This window comes from Argentina silus (genome assembly GCF_951799395.1).
Source record: "Argentina silus genome assembly, chromosome: 7".
Lineage (NCBI taxonomy): Eukaryota > Metazoa > Chordata > Actinopteri > Argentiniformes > Argentinidae > Argentina > Argentina silus.
In genome coordinates, this window is record NC_139661.1 from 6,216,220 (window position 1) to 6,227,113 (window position 10,894).

Sequence of the window (10,894 nt, forward strand, 5' to 3'; positions counted from 1 at the left end):
GGCACATTTGCACACTGCTTTGGTGGCTGGTCACATTAATATAGCAATATGTTTTGATTTTTTAAATAACTGTCATTATTACTGTCTTGGGGATATGATAGGTCTGAAATGTCTTTCAGCATATTCTGCAAACGTCTCAAGTATTTCCATGAATAAGCGTGCCATCCCTCATGTACATGAACAAGCAAGTCTTTTCCGGGACATTCCGTTCAAGTTTTTATGCCAAGACCCTCACGTATCTGAAACGATACATACCAAAATGCACTGCTAGTGATTCAGTGCAAATGTATCTGCAAGTCATTGAGTCACATGTTTTCTTGTTCTACACATTGTCAACAATCATTGCTAGGGCTTAGTTTTCCTGATCAGGTGTCCATCAGCCATATTCATTGCCCACTACAGTGCCCTGTGTGTCTGTGTGTCTGTCTGTGTGTCTGTCCGTCAGTCCCCTGCCTTGATCTAACCAATCTCTTCTCATTGGTTCAGACGGAGGTCAGCTAGTCCAGATGGTCAGTGGGGTCAGCTCCCAGTCGGTCACAGTTCGGACAGAGGTCACCCAGACGGAGACAACGGTGTCCTCCGTGGCCTCGTCTGATGACCCCAGGCCGCCCACACAGCAGCAGCCCAACCTGGCCATGCAGAAGAGCCGCATGGACCAGCAGATGTCCACTGCCCTGCACGGTACTACCACAGAACAATGAAACAACAGTCGCAACTCTAGAAAAATACTTTGCTAAATCTTGATAACTCTGACATTCAAGTAAGCGGGTGATTGCCTGATTGGAATGGAATTCTTCCCACCAAACTTGGTAACCAGCATCAGGATGGTAAAAACAATACCCCCCCCCCCCCCCCCCGTATTATGTGGCATGTGGGTCTGTGCTTCAAGAACATGCAACAGATTAGCCTCCCTCAGGCCCTGGAGCAATGCTCCCACCTGTCAAAATAAAGGAAACATGGCTAATGGCTCCAATGCTATACAGTACACACTCACACTCACACTCACACACATTGCTATACAGTACACACACACATGCAGGAACACACACGCTTCTCCCCCAGAGCAGAAAAAGAGGCCCCTCCATTAGGGCAAGTTCTTGCAGTTGTAGTGACTGCTCCTGTCTCTCAGTCTGTGCTGAGGGAGCTAGAGGTCTGGGCTGGTATTTGGCTCTGCAAGGCCTGTACTTAAAATGTTTGGGATAGCTCTGGGTTTGTTCCCATGCCACACGACGCAGAATGATGGCTTTGGGAAGAACTGGCCCAACACACTTAGTGACTACTTTATGCCTTCCTAGTTGTTAACAAAGAATTGGTGTTCTGTATTCAATCATGTTAGATAACCTGCCACCAATTCTATTCAAATTGGGCATTGAGAGTTTAAAACTCATTAGAAAGAGCTAAAGCTAATGTGAGTGTGCCAGGCTTGTTAATGAATGAATAAAAATAGATTGTGTATTTAGCATTATGAAGTTGCTGACTTGATATGACTTCTGTAATTGGGTACTACTTCTGTAATTGCATACTGTCTCCATGCTATCTTAAATCAAGCTTGTGATGTGGACAAGCCACTATAGATTCCCACAAGTCAATATACAGTATGATAATAGTTGATCATGATGAGTCATTTGTTTCTGATAGCATTGATGTTTAATAGCAATGTATTGACATCACTTGAGTCATTAGCATTAGTGTTGGGGTGTTCTTCTCAATCTCTCTCTTTCCATTCCTCAGGGCAGCCGTGCAGTCAAAATACCCTGAAGTCCATCATGAAAAAGAAAGATGGCCGCCAAGGATCTAATGCTACCAAAAAGAACCTGCAGTTTGTAGGTGTAAATGGAGGGTGAGTGTTCAAGGTTTTCACAAATCATGACCGGCACCAGTGAAGGTTTATGAACTCTGCATTTTTAAGCCACTAGATCATATCAAATTGACACCTATTGATTCTACAGTAAACTTTTAAGTTGCACACTGCTTAGAATAGACTTAGAATGTGACATTTATAAAACACTTTCATGTGAATGATGCATGAAGTGTCCAATCACCGTATTCATAGCTAAACATTCTACCATAGACAACTAATGCGGGTTGATAATAGAAAGTTGTGGCTTTTAAAATTAGGAGTGTGACAATCTGCTGACAATGTTCTTAATATCCCGAATAATGCCGGCGCATAGCATTTTTTTAATCTATTATTTGAGGTTTGAAAATCCTACATATGTGCAGGTAACTCAATAGCAACATATTTGACATCAACTTCATGTATACTGAGAAAAATATTTGGGCATTTGATTAGCTTGATTGATTGATTAGTGCTTACTGAGTTTGTCGCCCCCTTTTGGTCACAGGTACGAGACAACGTCGAGCGATGACTCCAGTTCAGAGGAGAGCAGTTCCTCAGGGTCAGAGGATGAGGAGGAGGATGAGAAAGTGTATGGAGGGGAGGAAGTGTTTGGGAATGAGGAGGAAAGGAGGAATACAGAGGAATTCCAGAACGAGGGAGCAGTGGAAGTGGGAAGCAGGGAAGAGGAAGGAGGTCTAGAGAAGCAGGAGATGAGAGAGAGGTAGGTGGGAGGTGTCTGTGTGTCTGTCTGGCTCAGATAAGGGTTGGGGACGGGATGAATTCCGTTCTAAATGGAATTCTATCAAACCATATTGGATGAATAAACAAGTCTGTCTCCTCTAAGGCATGAGCTAAGTGAAAAGATGTTGGCGGCGTGCGACGTGCTGAAAACCCACCTGAATGATCCCAAGACTTTGACCAGCAAAGATGGGGTATGAAACTATTTTTTTTACCTACTCTTCTGTCTCTCTCAAAAGATTACCCCTCCTTGCCCATTTGGTAGTGCTGTTGTTTTGGACAAACCTAGTCGGTGTTATTTATGTTTCTTTTTTTTTTTTGCATGATTAACATCATCTTATGCAACAATCTGGTTTTTTTTTCAAGCTTTTACATTGGGACAGTACCTCTGTAAGGCAGCACAGGGCTATACTCGGTTTGAAACATTCAGACAGAAATGCAAAGCTACAGAACAGACATGTCCTTTTATAAAGTGAAGCAAAAACCATACCCTTTCTTTATGGTGCTTTTCTACCTGCAACATCCTGTATTCAGTTTGTCCCTACTGAATAAAAAAGAAAAAGAGACGCTCCTGTTTCTGAAAAGCGGATGTTACGCCCAGGATTCAATCCATTGCAGATTTTTACAGCAGTGTGTCCCAAATGGAAGGAGTTGACTCTTCAAGAAATTGGCGGTCATGCCATCAGAGCGGTTGATGCCATGGGACTGCTGGTTTTCAACTGTCAACTGCCTCCACCTGGGACACTGCCGCACAAATCAAATGTACAGTACCTCTCAAGCTTGCAGTGCAGAAAGCTGCTCTCTGCAATGAATTTAATCCGGGCTTAACTCTGTTTTCCCTCATCTCTGGCCTCTTCTTATGAACATCTGTGGCACTAGCTAGAGAGAGCTTGGTCCAGTCCAGTCCTCTCCATTATCCAAACATGGGCCATAGTCCCTGTCTCACACCGCACAACCGCCAACAAACAGGGGCTCAAAAGCCCCATTCCAGTGAGGGGGTTTTCCCCTTGCGTGCCTCTATTGTACGCTGCGCCAAAGAGGTGATGGGGGGGCCGTGAGGCGCTGTGCCCACCGCAGTGGAAAAGAATGTTGGGTCGACTGGGCAGAAGAGGAGGAGAGCGGACATCACCAGGGCCGGGTGTGTTGACCCCATGTCAGCGCCCAGACGCATCCAGCTGTGTGTTGGCCAGGCAACAGAACCCCGTGTGTTTTCTTTTTCGTCTTCCTTGTCAGAAATAGGGCGATGGAGAACTACTTTGATCTTTTCATTCTCCTACTGTGTTTGTCGCCAATATATTTTGTATACAGTAGGCCTACAATCCTGGTGTTTAGTGTTGTATTATGCTTCATCAACCCCAAGCTACCCCCTTCACTGGAACGTTCCTGAGAATCTCTGTTATATATTCTGAGAACATTCAGAGAAGTTGAGGAAGTCTAGGAATGTTCTTTACAAACATACTGAAAATGTAGTGGGAACCAGACTCATGTTTATTTTTGACTTAATTGGAACGTTACCGAGATTTAAATTGTAAGAGCTTCCACTGTTTTCTGGGGAATATGCCTCTCCGAATCATGTTTGCTTTAGATAGTTTCGGTCAGGAGTCCCCTCACCAAGCTAAATAGTTGTAGATCGATAGAGAGCTGTGGTGCTTACCAAAAAGCTGGGTAGACTGGAGTTCAATTGTAGAGATAGGGTGCACATGCAAAACGTTTGTTCTTGCTTCTTTTGTTTTATTGAATTCAATATAGTGAGGCTAGCCCTGACGTTTCAGTTGCTGCCTTTTTCAAGAATACTTTTGATTTTTTAAGAGTCACTCAGATCTACTGTATACAAGTGCCTAGGGAGTTAGGGGCTAGACTAGAGGTTGTCTCTGGACTAGGCTTAACTATGGGCTAACCTTGTTGCTTCCCCCCCCCCCCCCTTACCCAAAGAGGGCCTGCCTGAACACAGTGCAGCACGAGTGGTTCCGAGTGTCCAGTCAGAAGTCGGCGTTGCCCGCCATGGTGGAGGACTACCTGGAGGCGTTCCGTGCCATCTCCCCGGCCGTGCTCCGCCATGTGGTCAACATGGCCGACGGCAATGGCAACACGGCGCTGCACTACAGCGTGTCCCACTCGAACTTCGATATCGTCAAGAAGCTGCTGGATGCAGGTGAGGGGGCAGAGAAGGGGTAGGCAGGCTTTACAGTTTACAGAGGTCTTGGTGATTAGTTTAATTAGTTTACTTTTCTATGTCCTTCATCGTTCCCACCGCACACTAAAGACCTCATCCATGTTTCCTCAACCCCTCCTCTGTCTAATCCCCCCCCACACACACACACACACACACACACACACACACACACACATGTCCTTGCTGGTCTTCAGTATTGCAACTCTCTAAGCGTGAGGGCCTGCTGAATACTGAACAGACTATGATGAGGTCCTGGGTACTCTGAAGTGAGAAAGCCTTTTGTCCCCGTCTCCCCCGGCCTTTGTGTCACTTCGCTGTCTGACACCCCAGGCCTCAGGATCTGCCCCCCAATTGTACCCATTGTTGACCCCCCCCATCATCATTCCTGCCTCAGTGCCTGAGTGTAGCGAACTCAAACGTTGCCTCTTGTCTTTCCACGTTCTCAGGGCCAAATTGAGAATTACCTTGAGATCCAGACACTGTGTGGAACTTTAACTTAATTTTTCACAAACAAATTTTCCATTCACCATATGGTTGTTGTTTATTTACTGACGTTCACTAACCAACATTCTAATATGGCTAGTGTCGTAGGAAGTCAAAGTGCTCAATTGAAACCAATGCAAAAACCTTTCTTAAATTTGACCTGTAGATTTAAAAATACTATATGCCCGGCATTATTCAGTACGTTGTTCGGGATATTAAGAACATTGTCAGCAGATTGTCACACTCATCTATCCTGATTTTAAAAGCCACAACTTTCTATTAGCAACCCGCACTAGTTGTCAATGGTAGAATGTTTAGCTGTGAATAACATTCACATGAAAGTTAGATTTTTGCACACGGATCTCAAGTTGCGATTGATTCCGTCATTCCTTCCCTACTCCCAAGGGTTGGGTTAAATAGCCTGCCTGTGGAGTCACATAGAACATCCCCCCCCATCGCCCACTGCTTTTGGTTCAGACAATGACACCCTCCTTACTCCTGCAGCTGCTCATCCCCTCCTTTAGTCTGAGGCCTTTGTGTTGTAGAAGTTGCTTTTTATTATTAGTTTTTGTTCATTCGTTGTTCATGTGGTACACAGTCATTGATTTTATGTCGTACACAGCCGACACGGGAAGACACCATCCATCTCACATACACACACACACACACACACACACAAACAAACAATTGGTCTTTCTCATGTCCTCCGTCTGTTCCAGATGTCTGCAACGTCAACCAACAGAACAAAGCAGGCTACACCCCCATCATGCTGGCTGCGCTGGCAGCCGTGGAGGCGCCCAAGGACATGTGCATCGTGGAGGAGCTCTTTAGCAAGGGCGACGTCAACGCCAAAGCTAGCCAGGTCAGTAGGTCGTCTCAGGGGACACGGTGATGGCGTGACACTGTGGTGCTCTGCGCTGATCTCTGATTCTCCACCCTTCTTTCTGAAGCGTACACTTCACCCTCCCGAAGGGATTTAAAAGCATTGGATTGGTGAAAGCGTGGGCTAGAGGGTGTTTCCACCAATGCATGAGGGAGATTGAATGTGTGTGGCCTGATCAGGAATAGAAACGGAATTCAGGACTTTGTGTTCTACAGAGGTCAAACCTGGGCCCAGTGAAGTTTTTATTTCTCAGACTTATGTTTTTACCATGTTAGGGGACACCTTGACATTAAATGGTCATGATGACGTAACAACAACACATTTTTCAGGTTTAAAGATTGAGCTATTAACATATTGCTTTTATCTATCCAGTCCACTCATAACTACATAGATGCATAGGGTGTAGGTGTGTTTGGTGTTTAGGTCTCTGTGTGTCTGACCGTGTCTCTGACCTCTCCTTTGCCCTCCTCCCTCTCTCAGGCTGGCCAGACGGGGCTGATGCTGGCGGTCAGCCACGGTAGGATGGACATGGTCAGAGCCCTGCTGGCCCAGGGGGCGGAGGTCAACGTGCAGGACGACGAGGGGTCCACCGCCCTCATGTGCGCCAGCGAGCACGGCCACGCTGAGATTGTCAAGCTGCTGCTGGCCCAGCCCGGCTGTGACGCCACACTAAGCGACAGTGTGAGTAGGAGGGGGGAGGATGGGGAAGGGAGGGGGGGCTGCAGGGAGACACACACACAAGACACACACACACACAAGCTCAGTCTGTGTTCATTCTTTGTTTTGATCACATTCCAGTTTTCCACTGAGTGGTTATTCTGTTCATATTTATTTATCTATTTCAGTCTACTCACTCGCCTTAATACATACACCCAAAACACACACACACACACACACACGTGATAACTCTCTCTCTCTTTCTCTCTCTAGGATGAGAGTAATGCCCTGTCTATTGCTCTGGAAGCAGGACACAAGGACATTGCAGTGCTGTTGTATGCTCACGTCAACTTTTCCAAAGCCCAGTCGCCGGTGTGTATCCTGCTGCTGGATCGAAATACTGTTTTACATTGCCTATAGCTATTATCATTTGTATTTTGTTTATAATTTGTTTGTGTGTGTGTGTTGGCTACAGGGGACTCCTCGTCTCGGCAGAAAGATGTCCCCCAGCCCAACCAGAAGGGGCATGTTTGATTAGGAGCCCTGTCTCCTACCACAAACTGTGCGCTGCTATTGGTTCATATTCAAGGACACCTTAACGACAGCCCGCTGAGGATTCCAATGACTACCAGGCACTATGGCTGTACACCCCGCCACCCCCCAAACAATCTGCAGATCATTTGGTCCACCCACAAAGATTCCCTGGGTTTTATTTTTACATGGACACATCGATCTGTCTAGGTGAACCGTTATTGGTGATTTTTGCTCTCTCTGAAAAGCCCAAAGTGTCCTTTCTAAACTGAATGTATATAGAAGTGCATCAGCATATGCCTGAAATATCACCAGTATCTATCTGCAGTGGAGGGAAGGAAGAAGGCCACCATCAGCTTCAAATGTCCACACCACAATTTTGCGTATAGACAGAATAGAGACTATATATCTGTGTTTATTCCTTTGTGTTCCCGGTAGGTTAAACTTTCAGTTCAAAGTTATGTCAGAAAGCAACACGAGCATGAGGACATTATCATCTTCCATCACCATTACCACCTCAAGAGAAAGGTGGTACATACAGTGCTAGATTCAAAGGAATGCCTAGATGCCCTTTTCACCCCTCAATACAGCCTTTCATTCTAGAGTACATGTTCTTTATATATATTGTTTGCCTCAACTTCATTGGGCATATATATGTGTACACCAATCTCTGTTCACTACCCAAATGGATAAATGCATCAATATATCTTATCTAGATTGGATATGAATTCTACTTTTATACAAATCATTTGTATCTATTTAAAAAATCACAGTATTTTGAATATTTCCTATTACTTCTTAATGTTACATGAAGTTATATATTTATCAAGGTATAGTTTTTAATGCAAATATAAATGTATTTCATTGTATATATTGTCTTTGAGTAATTAGAGATGATAGATATTTTGCTCTTGTCTTGTGTAATATTGCCTATGTATAATAGACTATCCTGTCCTAGTATTTGATAAGGTACTTTCATCTTGAATTGAAGTTTGAAGTGCCTGAGACTTGCCATATAACAATAAACTTCATTCAAACAACAGTGTTGCCTTCAGTCTGTTGTCCTTCTTCTCTAGCTCTCCCCTTTTAAAGGCAGCCTCCATAAGATGACATCACCATACGCAATGGGGCAGCTACCTATTTACAGACAATATAAAGTATTAAAAAGACTGCCATGATTGCCTCTTCATTATATTTATAGCATACCCACACTTGTAATCCCCACAAATTGTAATCATGGCAAATTGCAATTTTAGACTGTTTGAAGACTTAAAAAATGCAAAGGATTTGGGAGAAAGGAAGCTCTCCTAAGGTATTTGACAGCGTCCTGTGTTTGTCATCTGTAAGTATGACCTTGCTCTGTTGTGTTGCATGAATGAACTGTATTTATTTACCTAGCTTACCTTTGTTTTTGTTTTGTTTTTTTGTTCTGGTGCTACTGATTTTCAATAGACTGCCTCCCTCTACTGGTGTCGTCTGGTATTATAACCACGGATCCTTCCCCATGGACATACAGTAGATGTTCCTCTCGACTATTCATTGTCAGCCTTTGCTTCATATGAAAATCTTTTTCTCTCTACAAATGAAATTGCGGCATAATTTTACTTTGAAAGCACTCTTGTTTTTATTGCTATAAAATAACATGCATTCATGTTTGTATGGTTCGCCTTATAGCATGTTGAATGTGCAATTGCAGGCCTATTCTTCATTTGTTCTTCAATGCATCTTACAGAGTCATAAAAAGTAGATGCAGGAAAGAACAAAGAAAATGTTTAAATCATATTTTGACTTGCATGTACCTAATGTTATTACTGCAGAATGCAAAAGTAATAGGGGCTGTTAAAAGCCATGTTGCAATTTTGTGGAGTTCCGCACTGGTGGCCTAGTCTTTGCTGTTTATCTGTTGGCAGTATTTTCTCAGGAACGCCAATGGTGCATGGAAGTTATTTGCTGTGGTTGATGGAAGGGCTTGTAAATGCTTGCTTTTTAATTGGCAACATTTCATATTCTGCACTTTACTATCTGGTTTTAATAGGGTGCCCAAAGGTAGCTTGACACCTAATTTGTGGGCATATAATTCCACCATATCTGACTCAGTACTATGCAGTATAGGGCACTAGTCCCAGTTAACCTAATGTTCAACTTACTATATTAGGGCATATATGAAAATAAAGGATAGTAACAACATCTGTGTTTAAGGACTGTTTTACTTGTGTATCAGGGCAATGCCCTGGCCCAGCCATGCAGTCTGAGCCAAGAACTGAGTTTTCCATCAGTGTATGATAGTTCTTGTCGCACTTAACTTGATCACGCACCATCACTGGGTGTGGTGAAAACCACTTCCAAATGGTTGGCCTGATTAGCCTGTTTCTCAACAGGCATTTCTCTTACAGGCATTACCTATAATACCTGTAAGAGTATTGTATGTATTATGTATGCAACAGCAGCACTTTTTATGGGGCAAAGCAACACTTAAGCAATTCTGCTTGACTGCAGTGGAAGTGAGCATCAACTTTTGCTGAAGAATTAATTGATGATCATATGCCAGTGTCCTGAGTTAAGGTTCTTAACCTCACTTATACAGTTTTGCTTTAGTATTAAAGGTGCAATCTTCAATTCAAACAACAACAAAGTGGGCTCCCTCCTCAATGGCTACATGGCAGTATATATCATTCATTGTATGTACCAATTACAGATTGCCCATTTAATATAAACTTTGATCATGAATGTAGAATTATTAAATGGTATTATAAATTACATTTATACACAAGTTACAAGTTTACACAATTATGAATTAGATATTAATTATGAAATAATCAATAATTATATTAATCATTCTTAGTATTATACTATACTTATGAATCATCACTCATATTGTAATGATTAATTACTATTACCAAACAACATCAAATAATATGTGTTATTGTTATTAATAAGCACATTATTACAAACAAGATTGTTTTATTAGTACATGGGTTATTTTGAAAATTGTATGATCTTCATTCAAGAGTGTTGAATAGGCCAACTTTAAAAGTAGATGCAAAGCCATGTACTTTGTAAAACACATTTTCCCAGACTTTTGAATTGCTGTGACTCTCATTTTCAGGCCCACAGAATATTCGGTTTGCTGACTTAAAATGCTGCCATCTACTGTTGCTTTAGAGGTCAAAAAGCTACCCTTAGTAGACCTTTTAAAAACGTACAGAGCTTCACGGTGTCTTTTGAGGTAGGGAACAAAAACGATGCACACGTTTCCATAAATGACGTGCTTCATACAATGTAGTGCTGTGCTTTGTGGGCATAGGAGGGTCAACTGTACCTCCCACACACGGTGTGGAATGTTGAGGTCCATCCGCCAAAGTGTTCAGGCTGGCACGCGGTCAATTGTGTTTCCGAGGGGACAGTAGGCACATTAGTAACCTTGTAGCATTTTTTTTTTTTTTTATCTTTCTACATCCTCTCGAAACATTAAAAGCTGAGTATTGTCAGCTATTTGCACCAGTTGTCATTCGTGTTGCTGGAGGCCTGTGTCGTCCAGCACCATCTTTTTTTTTTATTCAATATTTTTCAGCAAGCTACCATAGCAGAA

The 10,894-nt window shown here is 43.0% G+C and overlaps 1 protein-coding gene across 3 annotated transcripts in view; it reads left to right on the forward strand.

Annotated features, from left to right (window-relative positions):
* kank1a (KN motif and ankyrin repeat domains 1a) overlaps window positions 1-8,341 on the forward strand; it is a 51,077-nt gene extending 42,736 nt beyond the window's left edge. For all 3 annotated transcript variants that reach the window (XM_083673015.1, XM_083673017.1, XM_083673016.1), the window contains exons 4-12: window positions 487-681; window positions 1,732-1,840; window positions 2,346-2,561; window positions 2,685-2,772; window positions 4,511-4,730; window positions 5,954-6,096; window positions 6,598-6,798; window positions 7,048-7,146; window positions 7,250-8,341. In XM_083673015.1, coding sequence (XP_083529141.1) covers window positions 487-681; window positions 1,732-1,840; window positions 2,346-2,561; window positions 2,685-2,772; window positions 4,511-4,730; window positions 5,954-6,096; window positions 6,598-6,798; window positions 7,048-7,146; window positions 7,250-7,312 — 1,334 coding nt within the window. In that variant the 3' untranslated portion in view covers window positions 7,313-8,341. The remainder of the gene's footprint in view (window positions 1-486; window positions 682-1,731; window positions 1,841-2,345; window positions 2,562-2,684; window positions 2,773-4,510; window positions 4,731-5,953; window positions 6,097-6,597; window positions 6,799-7,047; window positions 7,147-7,249) is intronic.
* The last annotated feature ends 2,553 nt before the right edge of the window (window positions 8,342-10,894 follow it).